The 25,319-nt window shown below is 48.6% G+C and overlaps 1 protein-coding gene across 5 annotated transcripts; it reads left to right on the forward strand.

Annotated features, from left to right (window-relative positions):
* Positions 1,646 to 23,959, forward strand: IL1RN (interleukin 1 receptor antagonist). 5 transcript variants are annotated; one of them, XM_018055336.1, is made up of 6 exons: positions 1,646 to 1,776; positions 10,672 to 10,952; positions 16,939 to 16,990; positions 19,421 to 19,509; positions 21,073 to 21,185; positions 22,270 to 23,959. In XM_018055336.1, exons 3-6 carry the CDS (start codon positions 16,977 to 16,979, stop codon positions 22,480 to 22,482), a joined length of 429 nt encoding a protein of 142 aa, XP_017910825.1. In that variant the 5' UTR covers positions 1,646 to 1,776; positions 10,672 to 10,952; positions 16,939 to 16,976; the 3' UTR covers positions 22,483 to 23,959. The 5 variants fall into 5 exon arrangements, with proteins under 5 accessions (XP_017910825.1, XP_005686743.1, XP_017910824.1 ...); XM_005686686.3 differs by lacking the exon at positions 10,672 to 10,952; XM_018055335.1 differs by lacking the exons at positions 1,646 to 1,776; positions 10,672 to 10,952 and adding an exon at positions 11,066 to 12,548.

The raw sequence follows: 25,319 nt of genomic DNA on the forward strand, positions 1-25,319 counted from the left end.
GGGGAACGGTAGATGCCTGAGGGGCTGGGGGCCTGTGCCCTAAGTCATTGATGACGGTAAGGTCCTATTTCAATGCACACAATTTATAAAGCCTTCCAGAAGCTGACTGTCATTCCTTCCTGCAGCCAGCTCCTCACCTCAGGTGGGGCAGAGAGTGACTGCTCCCTTTGCAGTTATCAGAATAAAGCCCAGGGAATAGAAGGAACCCATCCAGGGTCACACAGCTCTTTAGCTGCAGACCCGGGATGAGACCCATACTGATGCAGAACCTTGTGGGAAGCCCTTGCCTCTGCTCCCATGTATCAACCTGGATAGTTTTAAAGTTTTCCCACTTTCCTGAGCTGTCTGCTCCCTGCTGGCAAGGTCTGGGGACCATGAAGCTAGTCAGTTCTGAATGGCAAATGGGAAAGTGGGTTGGGAACACAGACTCTTCCAGAGAAGGTGGGGAGAGCCTGACCTCTTGGACAGCATCATGCCAGCGGTTGGGCATAAGGCCTGAGGGTAACATGGATACTCCCTGCTCCCTAAGCCAAGCCCCAACCATACGGGCCTCAAACCCACCAGGAAGATCCCACCTAAGAGCCTTTGTGATTGCTGTCCCTCCACCTGGAACATTCTTTCTCTTGCTTAATCATCCAGGTCTCATCTCAGTGGTAAAGATTCCACCTGCAATGCAGGAACCACAGGAGATGCGGGTTTGATCCCTGGGTCTGGAAGATCCCCTGGAGGAATGCACAGCAACCCATTGCAGTATTCTTGCCTGGAGAATCCCATGGACAGAGGGCTACAGTCCATAGCTTGCCTTCTCAGAGAGGCTTCCCCTGACCACTTTCCCTAAAATCACACACACCCCAGGTCCCTTGAAAGCCTCATGATTTTTCTTTCCCCTCTAGCACTTACTGCTGTCTGAAGTTGGTTTACTTGTTTCTTGTCAGCCTTCTCCATAAGAACATCAGAGAGAGGTTTCCCTCGTGGCCCAGTGGTAAAGAATCCCCTGGCCAATGCAGGAGACATGGGTTCAATCCCTGGTCCCACATACTGCGGAGCATCTAAGCCCGTGCACCCGTGTAACTACAGACCCTGTGCTCTAGAATCTGGGAACCAAAGCTACTGAAACCCAAGCACCCTGGAGCCCGTGCTCTGCAAGAGAAGCCACGGCAATGAAAAGCCCGAGCACCACAAGAGAGTAGCCCCCCCTCTCCGCAGTAGAGAAAGCCCATGAAGAAACAAAGACCCAGCACAGCCAAAAATAAATAAATATATACATTTTTTTTAAAAGATCATCAGGGACCTTCTGTGGCTCTCTCTTTAGGCTTACCAGAAGAGAACCTTCTTCTGGTTAAGGTTAAGGGCACACAGGGTTAAGTCTACCCACATTGTCTGGATGAAGGTGCACACACAGGCACAGACTGGGGCTCACTGGGGTTGGGTGGAACCAAAGTCCAGCCCCACTAATCCAGCTCAGCTCCTCACACGTGACCTCCAATTTTATGCAGATCAGAACCCGTCTGGCTTCTGTTAGCCTGAGTCACCGTTCTGGAAGCTGGGCTTGCCCACCTCCTTGCAGTGGCCAGCCCTGCGTGGGTATGTGGGAAGGCAGGCTGGGGCTCCTCCTCTCACCCTCCGCCAGGAATCGGGTAGGAGGGAGTGGTTCTGCCCTGGGAGGGGCTGGTGGCCCAGGTGTGGCCTGGCTGTGCCTCCTTCCTGTGTCGCCGCTCCGTCTGGAGCCAGAGCCTAGAAGACCTTGGAGGACCTCATCTTTCACCATGGCTTTAGGTAAGCTCCTTCTGCTTCTATTTTTCCATCTGAAACATGAGAAAGAAAAGTATTTACCCAGTGCTCTCAGACTCTGAAGAGCAAGCTTCAAGGGGAATGTCAAGGGCATGGAGCTCCTGGCCTGTCTGAGAGACCTGGCCACCATGCAGGCAGCGGCCACCACGGGGAGACTGTGCAGATGTCTGAGGCAGAGGCTGCGAACCCCATGCATACTGAGTGAGCAGGCGGCCCAAGGAAGCATGCCTGTATGAGAAAATAATCATGAAGCCCTTGGAGCCCATTGGTCATTTCCTACTGTCAATAGAGAGGTGGAAAACTGGAGAAATGTTTCTGTAAAGCATGAGAAAGAACATTGTGAGCTCAATGAGAAATACTAATACAATCTGGTCCTCAGCCATAGATCTGAGGGGTAATAGAGAAGGGTAGGGACTGTGTAGAATTAGGGGCTGTCACTAGTCAGTATCAGCAAGTGGCTGGCCTATGAGAGTACAGGCCAAAGTGGCCACAACTTCTCATTTTTCTTTTTTCTTTTTTGGCCACATCATGCAGCATGTGGGATCTTAGTTCCCTGACCAGGGATCAAACCCACAACCCCTGCAGTGAAAGCATGGAGTCTTAACCACTGGACTGCCAGGAAAGCCTCAGAACTTCTCAGTTTTCAAAAACAATTGGATATTCTGATATTGTGATGTGCTGCATTCTGACTAAATGAAACAGTAGTAGCATCAATCGCTCAGTCGTGTCTGACTTTGCGACTCCACGGACTAGCTCACCAGGCTCCTCTGTCCATGGGATTCTCCAGGCAAGAATACTGGAGTGGGTTGCCATTCCCTTCACTAGAGGATCTTCCTGACCCAGGGATCAAACCCGGGTCTTCTGCATTGCAGGCAGATTCTTTACTGTTTGAGTTACAGGGAAGTCCCAAAATGAAACAATAAAGAAAGCAAATAAAATATTCAGTCTATGAGCTACTGGTTTGCAATTTCTAGTTAAAATGTATATGGGGCAGAGAAAAGATATTAAAGTTGGTGGTCTGAAGATCCAATTTTTAATTCTAAGTTGGCCTCTAGTGGGTAACTTTTTTCTCCTTTCTGGATCTCACTTTCCTCAATGTCAAGAGGAGGCTGGCAAACTCAGGGTTTCAAGGACACAGTAATAACTAACACTTCCATAGCACTTGCTCCAGCTGGGCATTCTGCTGAATTGTTTACACGGTTTAATTCTCCCCATAACCACATAAGGAAGGACTACTATGGTTCACATTTTCAGAAGAGGAAACTGGGCCACAGAAAGGTTAAGTAATTTGCTCAAAACAAGACAGCCAGTATAAGGGAATGAGCTGGGCCTGACAGCAGACAGTCTGTTTCCAAACCATGGAGTATACTCTAGGGGCACAGATACCAAACGTGATCATGGAGGGAGAAATGCTTTGTAAACCACAGCCAGGATTTCTGAAGCAGCTGACCTTTCCCTTCCCCCAGAGGGTGTAACAGTCTCCAATGGGCTGTGTGAAATAGCACATGGTCTTGTGTATCTTTCAAATGTGTAAAGGAAGATGCAACTCCCGGGAACAGACAGTGACACTATGAAGAAATCACTATGCTTATAAATGGTTCATTCCAAAATATTTTCACCTGGCACATAGTAGATGTTCAATTAAAACTTGGTGCTAAAGTATAACTTGGATTGGATTGAATTCAAGCAACAAATGTATGTGAACCCAGTGAAGACACTATAATTCCTGGGAGGAGGAACCCACATTCTCTAACACCTGGAGCTGGGGTGGTACCATTGATGCCAACCAGAGAGGGCCCAGAGATAATCATGATTTGACAGAAGAGCTGTAAAAGTGAGGAAAGAGACAAGGATGAAGATGGAACTGCCCTGTGCTACCCTGGACAAGCTATTCACTTCAGTGGAACTCTGTTTACACTGCTAATCTTATAGCTGATGCGTGTGGAGGAGGAGGAAGGGGAGGAGGAGGGGATGAAGATGATGACAATGAAAAAGTAAATATTTTCTACAACTGAAGTCTGAAAACAATTTCAGGCTACTAGATGGTGACCATGTCTTGATTACATTGTTGGAGGAAGTTAAATATGAATGGCTTAATTGAAAACTAACTTGATCAGAATGAAAGTGATTGATTAACACTGTATCTGCTACAGTCTCTTTTCTTGAGTGGAAGACTTACTCTAGCATGATTTACCTACCTGTCTATTCATGTAGTAAAATGGACAGCATCTCTGCTACTAGGTTATTGGCAAGGGACAATGACTGATATTTAATTGTGCCTGCAATTTGCAGCACTAGCTACCAGATGATGCCAGCACCTTCTAAAGTTTTCTTGTGTTAGTCGCTCAGTCTTGTCCGACTCTGTGACTCCATGGACTGTACCTTGCTAGACTCCTCCGTCTATGGGATCTCCCAGGCAAGAATATTGGAGTGGGTTGCCAATTTCCTTCTCCAGGGCATCTTCCTGTCCCAGGGCTCGAACCTGGGTCTCCTGCACTGTAGGCAGCTTCTTTACCATCTGAGCCACCAGGAAAGGTTTCTTAAGGGTGAGCAATCGTCTGTTTTCCAGGAACTGAAATGTTCCCAGGATGCAGGGCTTTCAGTGGGGCTTCTCCAGTGGCTCGGCAGGTAAAGAGTCTGCTTGCCATGCAGGAGACATGGGAGATGCAGGTTTGATCCCTGGGTCGGGAAGATCCCCTGGAGAAGAAAAGGAAAATTCACTCCAGTACTAGGAGCCTGGAGGACTGTAGTCCAATGGGTCAAGAACAGTTAGATGAGACTAAGTACAGGGCTTTCAGTACTGAAACCAAGAATATCCTGGAAAAACTAGGGAAATTGGCCATTCTAGTCCATAACCCCTTTAACCTATGTAAGGTTTTAGAATCATCCTTTCTTTACTAGCAAAAAAAAACCTCCTAAAATTTTCAAACAGTTAGAGAATAAATCATTGCTCTATATGATGTGAGTTCAAACACATAGGGAAGAGTATAAGAACAAATACAATTCTTGTTCCTGTTAACTATGCGATGAAGCAGAGAGGAAAAGACGTCACCTGCTTCTCCAGCAGGACAGCAGTGTGGAGGAATTGGGTTCAAATCTTGGCTCAACCAAGATCTGGGGCAAGTGATTTAATTTGTCTGAGCCTTGATTTTTTTATTCTACAAAGTGAGTACATCTCCATCTTGAGAGTGTGTCTCTTGAGGGGTGTCTACACCCACCTTGCTCAACTGTTGTATGTGTATGTGCTCAGTCACTCAGTTGTGTCTGACTCTTGTGACCCCATGGACTGTAGCCCACTAAGTTCCTCTGTCCATAGGATTTTCCAGGCAGGAATACTACCAGCACTTGGGCTTCCCTGGTGCCTCAGTTGGTAAAGAATCCACCTGCAATGCAGGAGACCCGGGTTCGATCCCTGGGTTGGGAAGGTCTCCTGGAGAAGGAAATGACAATCTACTGGGAAATCCCATGGACAGAGGAGCCTGGCAGGCTACAGTCCATGGGGGTCACAAGAGTCAGACATGACTTAGCAACTAAATCACCACCAAACAAGACCTGTATAAAAGAGTAGAACACAGAGGCCAAAACACCGCTGGCGAGAAACAGAGTTGTTCCCTCCCCCAAGTTCTTGTCTCCTCTCCCCTCACCCTGCCTGCAGAGACCTAATTTATCACCAAAGCTCAGAAGGCAAGAACAAACCAGTACCTCAGAAAACATGAAGAAAACTTAGATAAACAGTGGCTTTCAATGCAGATCCATATCAAACCCAGAAACTGCTGGAACAGAGATAATCTTGGAAAACTCTGAACCTCAGAAAGGACTCATGGTGAGTTTACCATTCGTGTCTGGTGATAGGGTCCACATGGGGTCTCATTGATAAGATGGCTCGTCATGTCGACCTCACAAACAAAGAATAAATCACAGTGATCCTTGAGACTGACCAAATTGCCCAAATGGCATCCTGTTATCTCACTGGCACCTATCTTCTCAAAGCTGTGAGACCACCAGATTCCAGACCTTCGGCTACATGAACATCCCTTCAGAGAATTTTTCATTGGTGGGGTATAAGAGGGACTCCATCAGAAAGGGACTGCCAGCCTTTTGATTTAGGATAAGGGCTGAAGGTCAATGTGCTATAACTGCTTCCTGTGGGACAGGGGCGACATGGGGATAAGATAAGAAAAGGCTGGAATGTGGGTCAAGGGGATTTGTGTGGGGTCGAAGTTTTTCATAATCTGAGTGAGTTAGAAGTAGCCCGTGGATAGTTCAGTTGGTGAAGGCTCGTAAGCAATCCTGAAGAAATTTTGAAAAAAGACGCATTAATCTTGGGCCGAAAGTTAGAAAAGGGTTAAGTAGAAGGAGAGGGCCTAGAAAAGGTAGGACCCAGGGCATCCAATTCCAATCGCTTACCCAGTTTTCCCATGAATTACTGAGGTGTTGGCGTATTCTCGAGGCCCTGTTTGTCAGATTTCTTGCTGCTTCCTTTACAAAGCCTGATGTATTGGTGTAGAGGCAGCAGGCTTCCTCTAAAAATGGGCATAGACCTCCTTTTTCTGCTGCTAGGAGGCCTAATCCTCTTCTGTTTTGGAGGATCATGGCTGCCAGGGAATCTAGCTGGTTTTGGATAGTGATAAGGCTATGAGTTCTTCTAGGCTGTGAGTTTAGAAAGGCTTTGATAGTAATTTAAAGAAGTTGTGAGTCCTGCGGTCCCTGTCCCAATCCCAGCGGCTATTCCTAAACTGATTAACAGAGGAATGAATTGAATTTCCAGTCTGGCTCAGTTACGAGTTAGTGGCGTAGGAAGGGTCCGATTGTTAGGAGCAATAGAAATATCTGGGCCCAGATACACCAGGGTGCATGTTCCTGTCCAGTTAGTGGGAAGACATAAATAAGCAGTGGTTCCACATAGGAAAAATATTCCAGGAGTAAGAAGACAGCAGCTGAAATTGATAGCAAATAGGAGACTTTCCGGGAACTTGTTAGTAGTCTCTGGAATTGACAGTGAACTTGCCAGTGTAACCCCTTCAAGAGGAGTATTTACACCATATGCAGAAGGGAGTCTCCCTGACAAAGTAAGAGAATATCCTGCAGTTCCTGAGACATGATAGACAGATCGGCCTGAAAGGAAGAGATATGTGAAGTGTGATTACAGAGGTGTGGCGGTATAGTTTCTAGTTGGGGGTAAGAACTGTCTATAGAGTTTTGTTTGGAAAACAGAAAGGAGCCTGTTGTAGATAAACAACAGAAGTGGTGGGTGTTAAGGAGCAGTTACCAGGCTAGATCAGAGGGTGGGCTTGGGATAGTAACAGAGGCTTTGAATTTTGAAAGAAGGTCTCTCCCAAGAATAGGAGTGGGGCATTTTGGGAGTATGAGAAAAGAATGGGAAAATGGGGTATCTTGAAGTGTGCAAGGTAGAGGCTCGGTTATTCGTGGTATAGATACTAAACCATCAACCCCTATAACAGAGACCTGAGAGACCTTGGTTTTTCCGGAGTAGGCAGGCATAGAAGAGTAAGTGGCCTCTGTGTCAATGAGAAAGGAGATGGGCTTACCTGCCACTGTAAGAGTTACCCTGGGCTCCATAGAGGTGATGAGAGTCGGAGCATGGGGCCCTGGGCACCTTCAGTCTTCGGTGAGTCTGAGGAGGTTGGGTAGAGCTGGGTCAGAGGACTCCTGCTAGGGACCAGGAGGGAATGTCCAGATTCCTAGGGGGGATTTGGGCAGTCAACCTTCCAATGCCCCTTTATGCACAGCTGGGACACAGACCTGGAGGGGGCCTTGGCTTTAGGTATGAGCGGGCCCAGTGGCCTTCTTTGCCGCATTTGAAGCAGGGCCCAGGTGGCTTCCTTTCTTTGTTGGTTAATGGAGGCTTGGAGCTATGTAGGGCAGTGGCTAAAAGGTGGTATTTGGCCTGATCTCTTTGGGCCTTCTCTAGCTTTGCCTGTTCTTCCCAGTTATTGAAAATCTTAAAGACTGAATTTAAAAGGTCTCTTCTGCCTCTTTTCGTTTCTTTCAGATATCTGGGAGTGACTGGGAGATAAAATGGGTGTTAAGGACAATGGTACCCTCTGCTGAAGTGGGGTCTAATTTTGTATATTTTTGTAGGGCCTCCATTAAGCTGGCTAGAAATTATGCCAGGTTTTCATCCAGTCTTTGAGTTATTTCCTGGAGCTCATCAAAGTTGATGGCTTTATGCTCTGCCTTTTAAAGGCCCACAGTGAGCCAAGCAATCATATGATTACAGGCTGCTCATCCAGGTCTCCGTGCCTGATAATCCCAGTTGGGATCATCTTGGGGGGCAGCCCTTGCCCCCAAGGGCTTAGTGTGGGTCCTGTGTATCTCATCAGCATGCGCCTGAGAGACTTGCCATACTTGTTCCTTCTCTTCTGGGAGAAGAGTGGAGGAAAGGATGATATAAATGTCATGCCAGGTTAAGTCATGAGACTGGGTAAGACACTTGAGTTCTTCTAGATAATTATCAGGGTCTGAGGAGAAGGAGCCAAGATGCTTTTCAGTGTGAGATAGATCTGTAAGGGAGAATGGGACATGAACCCAAACAATGCCTTCTGCTCCAGGTACTTCTGGTAAAGGGAGGGGTTGGGTAGGGGAAGGAGAGGGGTCCTGCAGTGAAGTTTCCTGTTTAAAGTTGTTCGGGACCGGTAAGGGGAGGGCATCTAGGGAGGTTGGGGTAAGGCCTTGGGACCCTTAGGGTAGAGGGTGGGGCTGAGGTCTCAGAGCTTATCCCAGGCACAGTCTGGGGAGGGGTGTTGGGAGCTGTGGCGGTTGGCCAAGGCTGGCTCTTGAGAAGGAGGGAGGGAGGGAAGAGGGGATGTAAGGTGGAGGTTGTGGAACTGGATCTGGAGCAGCTGCAAGGGAATTGAGAGCGATGGGGGGGGGGGGGGAGGGGGGGTGGGGGTGGGGGGCAGGGGGTGGTGGCCCATGGTCAGAAGGGTCAAAGGAAGAAGAAGAAAAATCTGAACAGGGGTTGCGAGACATTGTATTAGGAGGATGTGGCCCAGGATGGGCGAAGAGTATTTAAGTAGAACAGGATTCACAGAGAGAGTGTCGAGAGCTGAGAGCGAAGAAAACCTGAACGTAAAGGATTTCTAACTACTTGCCAATGCAGCAGCAGAAGCTACCGAGGTCCGGAGAAATTTATACTTGGCCACTGGGAACTGTTATCAAGTCTGTATTGCAGCCAGACAGTGTTAGAAGAGTAAATAAGTCTTCTTGGTCTTATCTCCCCTTGGAAGCCCAAGGCTTTTAGGTTTCAGAGAAGGAATCCTAGAGGAGTAGATTTTGAGGGCTAGGATTGAGAATTACCCATTGTGGCTGAATAGGGAGGTTAGCCAAAGGCGAGAGAAAGCGAGGAGAAAGATCCGAGAAAAAAAGCATCCCTGTTCTCAGGACTTTCTCAGAGAGTAATTTAAAAAGACCCTAATGCTGGGAAAGATTGAAGGTGGGAGGAGGAGGGGAAGACAAAGGATGAGATGGTTGGATGGCATCACCGACTCAGTTGGTGATGGACAGGGAGGCCTGGCACGCTGCAGTCTGTAGGGTCGCAAAGAGTCGGACATGACTAAGCAACTGAACTGAACTGAACTGAACTGAATGATAGTCTGCTTTGAAATGAGCGTCCCCTATTTCAAGGTCAGATGGGGCACATGGCCGAGGGCCTGAGGGCCTAGGGATCTTCCCACCTAGGGCTAGGACTTGGAAATGAGGCAAGAGAGAGGATCTAAGAGAATGGGATTTCACTCACCCTTGTAACCAATGGATGAAATGTGGGTCAGTATGTGGACATCAGTCCAACAAGGCAAGTGGAAAGTCCCGTCCCAGAGCTCTTCTCAGTTTCTCAGCAAGGTCCAAGGGAGGGGACCATCCGAGGTGGGCTGGTAAGAGGAGCCCACCCAGTTGTGGTGAATCTTCCTTCCTGGGTTTTGGCACCAGAATATAAGGCAAGAGCAGAGAAAAAGAGAGCGAGCTGGGCAGTCAGGCAAGAAAGGGGAAATTTATTACAGGGAAAAGAGAGGGTGACTGGACCTTAAGGAGAACCAGCGTCCTCCCTTTCTGACAGAGTCCTTCTTATACCCCACCAATGAAAAACTCTCTGAAAGGATGGTCACGTAGTTGGAGGTCTGGAATCTGGTGGTCTCACAGCTTTGAGAAGATAGGCACCAGTGTGATAACAGGATGCCATTTGGGCAATTTGGTCAGTCTCAAGGATCACTGTGATTTATTCTTTGCGAGGTCGACTTGACGAGCCATCTAATCAGTTAGACCCCATGTGGACCATATCATCTGGGAGGAGGACAGGCTTCTTATAAACCAGCAATCAGTTGCAGCTGGCTTCATGCACACTCTCCTGACCTTCACCAGCTGGTCACTGTGACGGCTGCAGGTTGGTGGAGAGATGCTCAGGAGAACACTTGTCTCCAAACCTGGCCTGCTGCTCTTGCTGTGTTGTTCTTTAGCGGCTCAGTCGTGTCTGACTCTTGGGATCCCATGGACTGTAGCCCGCCAGGCTCCTTTGTCCATGGGATTTCTCAGGCAAGAATACTGGAGTGGGTTGCTATTTCCTTCTCCAGGTGATTGTCCCATCCCAGGGACTGAACCCATATCTCCTGCATTGGCAGGCAGGTTCTTCACCATTGAGCCACCTGGGAAGCCTGACCTGCTGCTATAGGGAGCTTCTTCTAATCAGCTACCAGAATTGGTTGAAATTAACTTGGCTGCCTGGCAGGGCTGGGTAGGTGGAGACCGACCAAGAGAGGAGATTACACTATGGGGACTTGTTTTTCTCGTCCTTTTCCTCTGCTTTGTATTCAAGCATTTACTCATCTCTGGGAGAGAGTAACTGGAGTCTTTGTTCTATTATCTTAGGAAAACTACAAGGTCTGGACAACAGTGCTGACTGTATTGTGTATGCACTGTAACTCAGCCATTCAAGAATTAGCTGAAGATTTGAAATACGAAATTAAGTCAAAGGTGCACACCTGAACACCCAAAGCCAGCAGCTTAAATGTTTCCCAAGAGTCCTTGGATTGACAACAAAAACAACTCCAGGAGACACAGCTGAAAATTCGCATCAAGATTCATCGACATTTCCTGAAAAACTGGATTTGTCAGTAGGCATCCCTTTTTGCACTTCCCAGGCAGCGCTAGTAAGTAAAGAACCTGACTGCCAATGCAGGAGACATAAGAGACAGGGGTTTGATCCCTGGGTTGGGAAGATGCCCTGGAGGAGGGCATAGCAGCCCACTCCAATATTCTTGCCTGGAGAATCCCATGGACAGAGAAGCCTGGAGGGCTACAGTCCACAGGGTCGCAAAGAGTTGGATATGACTGAAGCAACTGAGCATGCACACACATTGCTTTTTTGCAAGGGGGCGGGATCCATGTGGTGAGCCGTTTGGGCTACAGAAGAGGAAGACTGGAGTCGGGAAATATGAAGACAGTTTCTCTCTAGAAAGACTCAGGAGCTGTCAATCTCCCTGTACCTTCAGGGTGCTGGAGACAGCGAGATCCCATCTCTTCCCCAACTTATGCAGTGAGGTGGATGGCTTGAAATCATCCCTGCTGGACACATACACCTGAGAATTAGGCCAGCGCTACAAGTCAGAAGCACACCTTTGGAGATTCTTCTGTCAGCACCCACTGCCAAGATCTGTGTCACCCCACTGTTTCAGGTCCAGTCACCCCCAAGCTCAGTCCAACTCTAATCCACCTGGTCACTATTCCTAGGTTGATCTTAATAAGACAAATCTGACACTGTCACCCTCTGATTCAGTTTCCTTTTAGATAAATGCCCTGCTCCTTGGAGAGGAATTAAAAGTCCTTCCTTCTCTGACTCCTGCTCAACTTTTCAACCACTTCTATCAGGCAGACTCATGGGGCTCAGGGGTGGAGAAGGACACAGTTTGTATTTTATCCCCCGCTGAGTAGGAAAGACCCGCCCCACCTTAAACAACCCAGGTTTGGGCTGGGACCTAAATGGAGCAGCCTGCACAGTTCCTGAAACGCAGTTCTGAGTCATCTCAAGTCCTGTTTGGGTGAAGTTACCTGGGGCTGCAGTGCCCTTGACCTTGGTGCCCAGCAGAAGCACCATCTCTGGTCCGGGAAGATCCCACATATCGCAGAGCAACTAAGCCCGCGCACCACGACTACTGAGCTAGAGCCCAGGAGTGGCAGCTGCTGAAGCCTGTGTGCCCTAAAGCCCGTGCTCTGCAATCAGAGAAGCCACCGCCATGGGAACCCCATGCCTCACAACTAGAGAGTAGCCCCTGCCCTCTGCAACTAAAGAAAAACCCACTCAGCAACGAAGACCCAGCTCAGCCAAAAATAAATACATACATCATTTTTTAAAACATTCTATTTTAACCATATTTAACTGTATATTTCAGTAGCACTAAGTATATTCATTCCAAAAAAATTTCCCATGCTTCATCACAGTCAACACCCTCCTTAGACCCCCTGCTCCAGACAACTGAGAATCTTATCATTATAGTTTTACCTTTTCTCAAATTTTATATACATGAAATGATACAGTACATGGTATTTTGTACTTTTTTCATTCATCGCCAAGTTTTGGAGATTCATCCATATTGTTGCATGTATCAATATTTTGCTTCTTTTTATCGCCCAGCAGTGTATCAGAGGATAGGGCTTCCCATGTGGCTGCATGGAAAGGAACCCACCTGCCAATGTAGGAGACACGACTTCGATCCCTGGGTCAGGAAGATCCGCTGGAGAAGGAAATGGTAACCCACTCTAGTATTCTTGCCTGGGAAATCCCATGGACTGAGGAGCCTGATGGGCTACAGTCCATGGGGTTGCAAAGAGTTGGACATGACTTAGTGGCTAAACAACAACAACAATATCACAGGATAACTACAGTTTGTCCACTCATCCACTGATGAACATTTGGATTGTTTTCAGATTTGGGCTGTTAAGAATATGTGGCTGTGAATAATGTTGTTATAAACATTCACATACAAAAAAAGTGAAGTGTCTCTGCGGGCGTACATTACCCAGAGCCTCAAATGATCCTACAGTTTTTGCTACAGTGTCCAACATTTAATAAAATAATCAGCATACACAAGACAGTGTGTGCAACAGAGAAAAAGAGACAATAGAAGAAAACCCAACGGGGATTCAAATGATAGAGTCAACTGGAGCAGCCTTTTTAAGAACCTGAACGAGTAACAGATCGAAGGTGTAAAAGACAAGATTGCAACTTCTGGCAGAGAACTAGAAACTCTACCAAAAAAAGGAAGCAACTGGAAATCCTAGAACTGAAAGATGCCATTAACTGAAACTGAGAAAGAGTTCTCATGTATAGGATACTTCCTGTGTGGGCAGACTGCCCTGAACACTTTACAGGCATCCACAATGAAGATTCACTTGTGTGGTCTCCGTGGAGCCTGTCTCGTGTCCCTCTTAGGACACGGATTTCACCTGAATGTCCTGCTTCCCTTGAAGTGGGTCTTAGTTATTTCTGTTGTCACTGGTGGCTAGCAGGGCAGGGCTTGTCACGTAGCAGGCACCAGTTATAGTGGTGATGTCTGGAGCTGGGAGGGAAGCTTGGGGTGCTGACGGGGGAGGCAGAGTCCACTCTGTGGCATGGTCATTAACCTCAACTCAGGAAGTGGAGTGAAGGCTGAGCACCAGAAGCGAGACTGCATGTAGTCAGAGATGCCAGTAGGGGGTGGCTTCCCAGGTGGTGCTAATGGTAAAGAACCCTCCTGCCAATGCAGGAGGTGTAAAAGACGTGGGTTTGATTCCCGGGTTGGGAAGATCCCCGGAGGAAGGCACGACAACCCACTCCAGTATTCTTCCTTGGAAATCCCACAGACAGAGTAGCCTGGCGGGCTACAGTCCATGGGGTTGCAAAGAGTTGGGACACGACTGAGCAATTAATACACACAGTGGATAAGGAAACAGATTCAGAGAGCCCTGGCTCGTTGCCTGGGAGCCCCAGTCCTAAGTGACTCCACTGCCCAGCCCCAGGGACTCCTACCCCCTGCCCAGAAAGGGCCTACATGCTGTTTCATTCCACTCAGGGAGGTGGCACAATTTTTGCAGAAATGTTGCATTTGCTCCTAAAGAAGAGCTCTTTAAAGATCTGAAAAAGTTCATTTGCAAACTTCCTCTTTAAAAAAACGTTTTTATCAAGATATAACTGACTTATGAGGTACAAATAACATAGGAAACGGCAACCCACTCTAATATTCTTGCCTGGGAAATCCTATGGACAGAGGAGCCTGGTGGGCTACAGTCTTTGGGTCGAAAAAGAGTTGGACATAACTTAGCGACTGTTACTACTGCTGCTAAGTCACTTCAGTCATGTCCGACTCTGTGCGACCCCATAGTCGGCAGCCCGTGGCTGTCCCAGGCTCCCCCATCCCTGGGACTCTCCAGGCAAGAACACTGGAGTGGGTTGCCATTTCCTTCTCCAATGCATGAAAGTGAAAAGTGAAAGGGAAGTTGCTCAGTTGTGTCCAACTGTTTGCAACCCCATGGACTGCAGCCCACCAGGCTCCTCTGTCCATGGGATTTTCCAGGCGAGAGTACTGGAGTGGGTTGCCATCGCCTTCTACAAATAAGCGACTAAACAGCAACAATTGATGTATTACATTATGTGAGTTTCAGATGTACAACACAGTAATATAATTAATTTTTTGCTTTTGCTCGTGATGAGAACTTTTAAGATCCACTCTCCTAGTAACTTTCAGTTCTAATGAGGTAGATGAAACTGGAGCCAATTATACAGAGTGAAGTAAGCCAGAAAGAAAAACACCAATACAGTACACTAACACATATATATGGAATTTAGAAAGATGTTAACGATAACCCTGCATGCGAGACAGCAAAAGAGACGCAGATGTACAGAACAGAATTTTTGACTCTGTGGGAGAGGGAGAGGGCAGGATGATTTGGGAGAATGGCATTGAAACATGTATAATATCATATAAGAAACAAATTGCCAGTCTAGGTTCGATGCAGGATACAGGATGCTTGGGGCTGGTGCACTAGGATAACCCAGAGGGATGGTATGGGGAGGGAGGTGGGAGGGGGGTTCAGGAGTGGGAACTTATGTACACCCGTGGCGGATTCATGTTGATGTATGGCAAAACCAATACAGTATTGCAAAGTAAAAAAAAAAAAGACAAGTAACTTTCAAATATGCCACGCAGCCTTCCTTTTTCACAGATTTTACCCTCATTTGAACACAACCTCTGATGGGTTGGCTGAAAATAAAGTCAGACTCCTCAAGATCTGTTGCTGTAATAGGGTGTCCCTTGGGTGGGAACCAGGAGACCTGGATTTCTGGCTGTACCTTGCCATGGACGAGCTGTGTGTCCTTGGGCAAATGTCTTTCCTTCTCTGGGTCTTCTTCAGAAACAAGGATGGGGTGAGGCAGGATGATGCTGAGTGCCCATCAAGTTCCCAAATGCCACAATTTGCGCTTCTGCACTAGCCGTCTATCCTCCTACCACTGAGATCATGTAGGACCCGCTCCAACTCTTCTCTGTCCATAAAGAGGAATATACGTTCCTTTTCCCTGTCTAGGACTTCCCTGGGGGCTCAGACAGTAAAGCGTCTGCTTACAATGCGGGAGACCTGGGTTCGATCCCTGGGTAGGGAAGATCCTCTGGAGAAGAAAATGGCAACCCACTCCAGTACTCTTGCCTGAAAAATCCCATGGACAGAGGAGCATGGTGGGCTACAGTCCACGGGGTTGCAAAGAGTCGGACACGACTGAGCGACTTCACTTCACTTTCCCTGTCTAGAATGTAGTAAGAAAGGAAGTTAATGTTTCCGAATGCCTACTCTGACCCAGAACTTTCACCTTCCAATCAACCAATCTGCCTCCGTCCCTCCTTTCCTCCTCCCTTCCCGCATCCCTTTGCCCCTTTCTCCCTCTCACATTTCTCCTCTCCCTGCACCCATAAGGATGACATAATCGACCTCATTCTGAGCATGAAGAGGTGGAAGCAGAGAGCCAAACAAACGATTTGTTCCAAGTCACACAGGTGGCAAATAGCACGTACCAGAGGCCGATTTTGGATTCATTTCCATCCCAAATGGAATGTGGAGTTCATCCCATTTTCCCAAGACCCTAACTTCAAAGACAAGGATAACAGGAATAGAGTTGGTTTCAAAGTCCCCTCTCAGGAAGTTTACTCTAGAATAGGAGAAAGCAAGCCTCGGGCCAAATCCAGCCACCACCTGTTTTGTAAATAAAGTTGTCCTGTAACCCAATTAGCTTGTGGGTTTGTAGACTGGCTGGGCTTCCCCAGCGGCTCAATGGGGAAAAATCTTGTCTGCCAATGCAGGAGACATGGGTTGATCCCTGGATCGGGAAGGTCCCCTGGAGGAGGAAACGGCAACCCGCTCCGGTATGCTTGCCTGGAGAATCCCATGGACAGAGGAGCATGGTGGGCTACAGCCCATGTGGTCACAAGGAGTCAGACAGGACTCAGTGACTGCACACATGCACTCATTACAGGTTGTCTAAGATTGCTTTTCAACTATGACAGTCAAGTTGAGTAATAATGATGTATGGCCCCAGAAATCCTAAAACGTTTGCTATCTGATCTCTGTCTGATAGAGTATTTGCCAGCCCCCGGTCCAAGGTCCAGCAAGCCTGTCCCTCTTTCAAAGAACACAAAATGGCCTGAGTCTCTGACGTGCACTGGGAACACTGCCACTTGGCTTCTTGCAAGAGGGGGACATTTCTACTCGCATTTGGTTTTTCAAAGCCTCGGGATACCTGTCGGGCAGATGAGGGGCTTGGGTTTTCATTGTGCCCTTCTTCCCAGGAACTGGGTGAAGGGGAAATAGAAATCTCAATTTTGGGGAAATTGCACAGAGGAAAAGGGGAGGGAATGGGTTACGACATCCCATTGCGACACTCGGCAGGGTTGAAAGTGACAACAGCAAGGTTTCTCGTTTTGGAAATGTGCAGGCGTTTCCGTTCATTTTCGTGGGACAGGCGCCCGCAGCCCGGCTGGGTGAGCCACTCTTTTCTTTATAAGCAGCTCCTCTGGGTCCGAAATGGCAGTCTCCCATCGTCTCAAGGTCACAGGATGGACATCTACATCCACGGTTACCTAATCTGTCTCCTCCTCTTCCTGTTCCATTCAGAAACAGCCTGCCACCCCCTGGGAAAGAGACCCTGCGAGATGCAAGCCTTCAGGTAAGGCTGATCCCAAGGAAGTTGGGCCGGAGGGGTAGAAAAGCGACCTAGGACACAGCCGTCTGGGGCTGCCCTGGGTTTGGGCTTGAAAGTGAAGTGAAGTGAAGTGAATTCGCTCAGTCATGTCCGACTCTTTGCGACCCCATGGACTGTAGCCTACCAGGTTCCTCTGTTCGTGGGATCTTCCAGGCAAGAGTACTAGAGTAGGTTGCCATTTCCTTCTCCAGGAGATCTTCCCCACCCAGGGATTGAACCTGGGTCTCCCTCATTGTAGACAGATGCTTTACCGTCTGAGCCATTAAACATCCCTTAATAATTAAGGTTAGCTGCCTAAGGTTAGTTAACTAAGGTTGGCTGCCACATCCATGGTCTTCAGCACTTGTATTTAAAAATCTCCCAGATGTGCAAAGCTTGACTGGAAGCCTGACTTACTTGCTCAGGGGCTCAGGCATCTTGGTGACAGAAACGTGCCTGGAAGCCATGCTGGGGCTGAAGCCTGGGAGAGTACTCTGGACAAAGAAACAGAGAGGGTCACTGTGGACAGGACACAGCCCAGAGTTCCAGACTGATAGTTAACAATGCCTGATTGTGTTGGTACGTCAGAGGGTCCAGCTCCCCTGGGGGCTCAGTTTCCTCATCTGTGACCTGGGGTGAATTCTAACCCTACCTGCATTACAAGGTTGTGAAAGCCAAAGGCACAGATAACATTGTGACAGTGTTTTGTGAGCAGTAAAGTGTCTGAGAACTATTGTGGTGGACAGGGGTTTCAGTCGTGTCTGACTCTCAGCGACCCTATGGACTGCAGCTCATCAGGCTCCTAAAAACTATTACGATTATTAAAAACTGGGTCAGGAATGTGGCAAGGTGTCACCATCCCCCAATAGCAGGCTGTGATGGTGATTAATACAGAGCGCTGTCTTCATGTGGCCTCTGGGCTCCGAAGTCCCAGGACTTGTCGGGATGACCTCACCCTCCAGCTCTCAAAACACTGTCACAATGTTATCCGTGCCTTTGGCTTTCATAACCTTGTAATGCAGGTAGGGTTAGAATTCACTCCAGGTCACAGATGGGGAAACTGAGCCCCCAGGGGAGCTGGACACTCTGATGGTCCAACACAATCAGGCGCTGTTAACCATCAGTCTGGAGCTCTGGGCTGTGTCCTGTCCACGGCGCCCCTGTCTGTTTCTTCGTCCAGAGTTTCTCACGCCTGAGGCTACAAGCTGGGACTCTGCGTGCCTGTGTGGGTCCCAGAGAAGCCCCTCCTCTTCTCAGGGGTCTGCCTCGACCTCCTCCCATTTGGCTGGGATCTCCAGAAGTTATCACTGGAAGCCTCTAGAAAGGAACGTTTAATCCTTTCAGATGGAATTCAACTCTTTCAGGAGCTACGAATAGTCATGAAAGGTCAAATGCTCATTCCAGCCAAGAACTTTACAGTTTGACTGACCCCCTCTCTCTGAGCTCATGGGCTCTTCAAGGTCACCTGATGAGGTGGGTGTTGCCAGCCCCCTTTCACAGGTGAGGAGATGAGGCACAGATCCAAGGTCATGCTGGGCGATGGAGGCAGCAGGGAGTGAAGTGTCCACGTCCTGGCGGGGGCCCTGCTACTCCATCTCACAGCTACAAGCCCTGTTCTCAGACAGAGAGGCCCTTCATCAAGAAGAAAACAGAGGGAGCCAGAAACAGGCCACAGGGTGAACTGGAAGGGAAGCTGACTTGCCAATAGGGAACAGACTTTGGGGACAAGTCTTCACGGTCTAAGGCTTGGAGCGAGTTAGCTGCAATGGGGCCTGACCCTTGCAGCTTCTAGCTCTGTGCTGTGGGGGCCACCAATCTCAGATGACTCATTAGATTTTCATTTAAATTCATCAACATACAAGAAAATAAAAAATTGGGGACTTTCCCTGGTGGTTCAGTGGTTAAGACTCTGTGCTTCAATGCAAGGGGTGCAGGTTTGATCCATGGTCAGGGAACTAAGATTCCACATGCTGCATAGCCAAAAAAAAAAAATTAGAAAATATGCGGATCCTCAATCACACCACATTTCAAGAGCTCAATAGCTGCGTGTCTCAATAGCTGCAAGTGATTGATGGCTACCATATTGGATGGTGCAGACAAAGAACATGTCTACACCCAGGAAGTTTATTAATGGTCCTAATCTAGAGTCTGCTTTGCTGACATAGGAGGTGGCTGCTTGGGAAGCTGAGGATGAGAAACAAGGTGAGAAGAGGGGTAGAAGGCAGGTACATGGCCTACCAGATCTGGGATTTGGGTCTGTCTCTTAACCAGTGTTGACCTCAGTCCTCACATTCATGCTATGGGTGTGTTTAATTCCACACCCCTGGGAGAAAACTGAACACACTCTGGGGAATACAGAGAAGGGGCTGGGCACACAGCAGCTGTCCACTATAGCTGGGTCCTTCTGTTTTTCAGGATCTGGGATGTCAACCAGAAGATCTTCTACCTGAGGAATAACCAACTAGTTGCTGGATACTTGCAAGAAGCAAATATTAAATTAGAGGGTGAGTGGTGGCCAGGAAGGTCAATGCTGAGTGGGCACTGGTCACTTTTCCCAGGGGTCTGCAGCATTGTGGCTTGACCCTGGGAATTTTAGGTACCATGTCTTAATCCCTGTTGGTTCTTTGTGACCACGTTTGAAGCTAGAGAGGCCTGGCCACTGAAGGACACATATGAGGGGAGCCTCAAGAAGACAGAGAGGGTAGAGCCTAGGTTGGGAGCCACCACCTACAGACACTATGATCCCCAGGCCACAAATGGGAAGGTAGGGCCCAGAAGGCAAGACCAGCCCTTTTCTTCCTCTAGTGCCCAGGAAGCCTGTGTTTCTGTGTGTTCAAACTCTCACTCCCACCTAAAACTAACACACCATCACAGGGTGGGTTATATCCCTTAATCTAGGACACCACATTGAGTCATATTCCAGATCCATGTCAACCTGGATGAATTTGACCAAGGTTCACTCACTCTGTTCCTTGGTTTTCCCCTTAGTAAAAGATGGGCAACTGGATGATAGAATGTGGGTTTCTTCCAGCACCAGCCCTCTAGGATGTTTTCACTTCCTTGTTGGCTGGTTTGGTATTGTAGAATGGCATGATGCCCATTCTTGTTCTCTGCCCCTTCCTCACTCTAAAAGGGCGTGAGACCCACTTTTCCTGTCCTCTGGTAACTCTCCGAATAAGGATGTTAAAGCACAGAGAAACTGAGGTCTTCACTCCTAATGAGTGCATGGAGACTACCACAGGGAAAAAATGGGTTCAAACCCACCCAGGCTTCTGTGGACCAAGTCATGGGGCCCCACTCCTGATATCATGTACTGGGCCCCATGGGCAGCACACCTGTGGACTTAGAGCACAGGGGTCCTGGGGAAGGGGGTTGCATGCACGTGCTCAATCATGTCCGACTCTTGTGACCCCATAGACTGTAGCTCACCAGGCTTCTCTGTCTATGGGAATTTCCAGGCAAGAATACTGGAGTGGGTTGCCATTTGCTCCTCCAGGCGATCTTCCCGACCCAGGGATAAAACCCTTGTCTCTTGCATTACTGCATTGGCAGGTGGATTCTTTACCACGGAGCCACCTGGGAAGCCCAGGGAAAGAAGAGAAGGGTAGCAATCACTTGGAGCAGAATTTAGGTGCCTTGGTCCTTGAGGAGTAGCTAGATAGTGTGCTTGGTTTGATCTTCTGTTTGGATCCTGACCAAGAAGATGGGGCCTCACTGTCCTTCTGACCTTGGGGTTTTAATCTGCTTGTTTTTTAGTTGCTAAGTTGTATTTGACTCTTTCACAACCCCATGGATGGTAGCCTGCCAGGTTCCTCTGTCCATGGATTGCCTAGGCAAGAATATTGGAGTGGGTTGCCATCTCCTTCTCCAGGGGATCTTCCCGACGTGGGCATCAAACCCTTGTCTCCTGCATTGCAGAAGTATTCTTTACCACTGAGCCACCAGGGAAGCCCAGGATTGTAGTTAGGGGAACAGAAAAGTCCCCAGGGAGAGTCCAGCCTGCTGCGTCTTCTCCATCTCTGCCTCCTCTTCTCTACAACCTGAACTTCCCCTTTGTTCTTCCCCAGAGAAGATAGATGTGGTACCCATCGAACCTCATACTATGTTCCTGGGGATCCATGGGGGGAAGCTGTGCCTGGCCTGCATCAAATCTGGAGATGAGATCAAGCTCAAGTTAGAGGTAAGGACCTGCCTCAAACAACAACCACCCCAAACTCAGAGGCTTAAAACGAGCAAAGTGTGTCCTTTCTCATGATTCTGTGGGTTGACTAGGATCAGCTGGGTAGATCTGTGCCACACAGATCTACCACAGTCACATTCAGCAGGGATCTTAGCTGGGGCTCATCCTCCAGGTTCTCCTTCCACACGGTCTCACTGATTTCAGTTGTCAGCTTAAGCTTCCTTACAGCATGACGGTTGGTTTCCAAGAGGGATAACTCCAAAAAGGCAAGCCTTAGTGTGCAAGCACTTATTAAACTTTTGTTTGTATCATACCATTACTGTCCAATTAACTAAAGCTTGCCATGTGGCTAAGTCTAGCCTCAATGAGAGAAGGGATTACCAGGATGAGGACACGAGGAGGCATGGCTTCTCTGGGGACCTCAGTGTCTGTGTGTCACTCTCTTGCCCAAGGGCCACTAACCTACTTGGACTTGCCCTCTTCCAGTAAAGCCAACCTTTGGAACCATTCCTTTTCAGCCCTTATCTACTCAAATCCATGAGATGGCATCCCCTCCAGGGCCTTGTGCTCCTGTGCAACTTTAATGGGCCATCAGCCCTGGAAAAAGAGAGCTTTCTATCAGGGCACTGTTGGACAAAATCTTAACCCAAATGAGAATGGCTATAACTGTGGCATTGTCCTTTCTGTCCACTAGTGAACAGGCACTTTAGTGGAAAGTGACTGCCTGCTTTGTGTGGAGTAGCAATGATCAGATATTGTGAATAATGTGGACTGCTATGCCCTGCCCAGCTGCTGCACTCTCCCATCTCTCAGAGGTGCAGACACAACAGAATCCAGCCTCCAAGGCCTTGGCCTCTGTTGATGGTACCGTGTGTTTGCCAAATGTATGGACCCAAGGCTACAGTGGTCAGATGTCCCCAAATCAAGGTGTAAACACGGGACAACCTCCTTGTGTCAGGCTGTCCTGAGACCGAGGACACTTTTGCCAGGCCAGCATTTCCCCAGCACTTACTCTCAGATGGCCAGGTGGGCTGCGAGGACCTTTCTGCTCCTCTGCCCTCACTTGCTTCTTCTTGACTTCCAGGCTGTGAACATCACCGACTTGAACCAGAACAGGGAGCAGGACAAGCGCTTCGCCTTCATCCGCTCTGACAACGGCCCCACCACCAGCTTCGAGTCGGCTGCCTGCCCCGGCTGGTTCCTCTGCACATCACTGGAGGCCGACCAGCCCGTGGGCCTCACCAATACGCCCACAGAGGCCATCAAGGTCACCAGGTTCTACTTACAGCAGGACTAGTCATGGTGCTCAGCCTTTCCTGTCCCCAGTCCCAGCATGTCCATGACTCCAGAGATGCCTGTCCACCCTGCTCAGGGTCTCCTGGGTGTTGTGGGGCTCAGCAGGTGGCCTTGGCTGGGGGGACCTTCAGAAGGAGGTACAAGAGCCCTGGGAACAAGACCCAGTCTCCAACCTCCTCTGTTCACCCAGCCTCCCTCCACAAGGTCTTTCTAAAGTGCAGATGGAACCCCAGCCCTACTCAAAGCCTTCAGGGTGGCCTGTGTCTTCAGGGTAAAGTCCACACCCTGTGGCCAGCTCCAGTTCTGCCTCCTTTCTCACCGCAGATCCCCAGGCACTCACTTCCCTCCCGCTAAGCGGCTTCCATTTCTTGTTTTGCAAAATGGTGCTACTCCAGGGGCAAGATTTTTAGGGTCTGTAGCAAAATGGGGTCACTGAGGGTCAGACACGACTGAGCGACTTCACTTTCAATTTTCACTTTCATGCATTGGAGAAGGCAATGGCAACCCACTCCGGTGTTCTTGCCTGGAGAATCCCAGGGACAGGGGAGCTTAGTGGGCTGCCGTCTATGGGGTCACACAGAGTCGGACATGACTGAAGCGACTTAGCAGCAGCAGCAGCAGAATGGGAAATAAGGATTTCCTGGTATCTTTTTCTTAAAAAAAAAAAAAAAATTCTTAGTATCTTTTTGTTAAATTAAACCAACTTTGAAAGAGAGTCTTTTATTTGGAAATGATGTCCTTTCTGTAAAGGAGTAGAATATCAAAATAGTCCCATGTTTAGGAAGTGATGTTGAAAGCAGGTGATAGCGTTTCCTTTTTTAATCTCTTATTTTTGTGATGCCCTAACCTGTACCTGGGTTGGGAATATCCCCTGGAGAAGGGAATGGCAGCCCACTCCACTCTTCTTGTCTGGAAATTTCCATGGACAGAGGAGCCTGGTGGGCTATAGTCCGTGTGGTCGCCAAGAGTCGGATACGACTGAGCAATTAATGCTTTCACTTTTCAACCTGTAACAATGAAAAGTTAGCATAATGCGTAGGTCTCCTAGTTTTTGTTTTTTTCTGGAATGTTCCATGAAGTCTAGAACCTCTGGCCCAGGCCCTGAGCACGCCCCCCACTCCAGACCTCCTGCAGCTTCCCTCCACAACCCTTTCATCAAAAGTCCCCCCGGTCCCAAGACGCCACACAAATGTGACTTCTCCTGACCTCCCGGGAGGGATGAGTCGCTCCCGGACTATTTTAGCACTTCTGATTCCCTGAGACTTGTTTGGAAGATGTGCCCCTGTCTGTCTCCTCACCAGCCTGTGAGCCCCTGGGAGCAGTGACTGTGACCTCCCCCGTCTCTGGTCTTCCCTGGGGCCGAGCACACAGCCTGGCCTCAGCAGGTGCTCAGGGAATGTGTGTTGCATGTGTTGAGTGGAAAGTGTCCTGTTCTCTGTGACTTAAGCTTTGTTTTATGATAAAAACTTGAAACCTCATCGTCTGTGGCCTTGCTGGGCTTGGGGCAAAGAGAACTGAAAGTGGGGGTGGGGCAGGGGCAGGTCTTTTAGACCCCTGGGGTGGGCCTGGCTACCTCTCCTGAGTCCCTTTCTCCTGGGGTCTCACTCTCCTTGGAGAACAGAAGAGCAGATCTCTTTGCTAGAAGGTTGCAGCACCATCATCCACAATAACCCCCAACTAGAAACAACCCAAATGCCTACCCCACAGGAATGAACACATGGGGACTTCCCTGGTGGTCCAGTGGGTAAGACTTCACACTTTCAGTGCATGGGGTCCAGGTTCCATCCCTGATCAGGGAACTAGATCCCACATGCTACAATGAAGATCAAAGACCCTGCATACCACAACTAAGACCCAGTGCAGCCAAATAAATAAATAGATATAAAAATAGATATAAAATTATTAAAGAAAAGAGTTAACACGTAAATCATGTACACGTGAAATGATTCATGCACATTCATACATGTATAGCCATTCATACATGCTCAATTCACGGAAATCATGTACATCTACATTCATTCATACACACTCGACAGCAAAGAAGATGGATAAAACAAAACCAGCTGTGGTCACAAGACGGGCGAATCTTATAGACATCACGTGGGGTTTAAGAATCACAAAAGTATGCCGAGAGCACAATTTCTTTTATATAAAGTTCAAAACAGGCAGATGGAGCGGTTGTGGGGAGGCCTGCAGAAAGAGTTGTGCCCACGAAGGGCAGCAAGGATGCGCTACCGGAAAGCTGGGCAGTGGCCAGAGGGGCCAGGCAGCATTCTATCTCTTGGCATGGATGTGGTTGGAGGCTTCCTGTATGTATAGTATATATTCACAGTTTTGAAATGTCTGAAAATAAAAAACCTTGCCCCCCACACCTCCCTCCTGGTATGTTAAGGGAAGAGGACATCTGGGAAATGTGAGATTAACAGGCGGAGGACTTTCCTGGTAGCTCAGTGGTGAAGAATCTGCCTGCCAATGCAGGAGACGTGGGTTCCTTTCGTGATCTAGGAAAATCCCACACATCGAAGAGCGATTAAACCCGAGAGCCACAACTATTGAGCCTGTGCTCTGGAGCCCTGGAGCCGCACTCACTGAACCCATGTGGTGCAGCTGCTGAAGCCATCTCACCCTAGAGCCTGCGCCTGCAACGACAGGAGCCATCCCACTGAGAAGCCTGCGCACCGCAAACAGAGAGTAGCCCCCGCTCGCCACAACTAGAGAAAAGCCTGAGCAGCAACGAAGACCAGCACAGCCAAAAACAAACAAATAAGATTACAAAACACATTCACAGGTGGAATGTTGAATTTGACCCCATGAGATGGAAATGAGGATTATAAGAAT

The sequence above is a fragment of the Capra hircus genome, chromosome 11, assembly GCF_001704415.2.
Source record: "Capra hircus breed San Clemente chromosome 11, ASM170441v1, whole genome shotgun sequence".
Lineage (NCBI taxonomy): Eukaryota > Metazoa > Chordata > Mammalia > Artiodactyla > Bovidae > Capra > Capra hircus.

Coding starts and splice junctions, on each gene's coding strand:
- IL1RN (XM_018055335.1), top strand. CDS start 12,470: ATGGAAAGGAACCCACCTGCCAATGTAGGAGACACGACTTCGATCCCT. Junction 19,510..21,072: donor AGCAAATATTAAATTAGAGG/GTGAGTGGTGGC, acceptor GTTCTTCCCCAG/AGAAGATAGATGTGGTACCC. Junction 21,186..22,269: donor AGATCAAGCTCAAGTTAGAG/GTAAGGACCTGC, acceptor CTTGACTTCCAG/GCTGTGAACATCACCGACTT.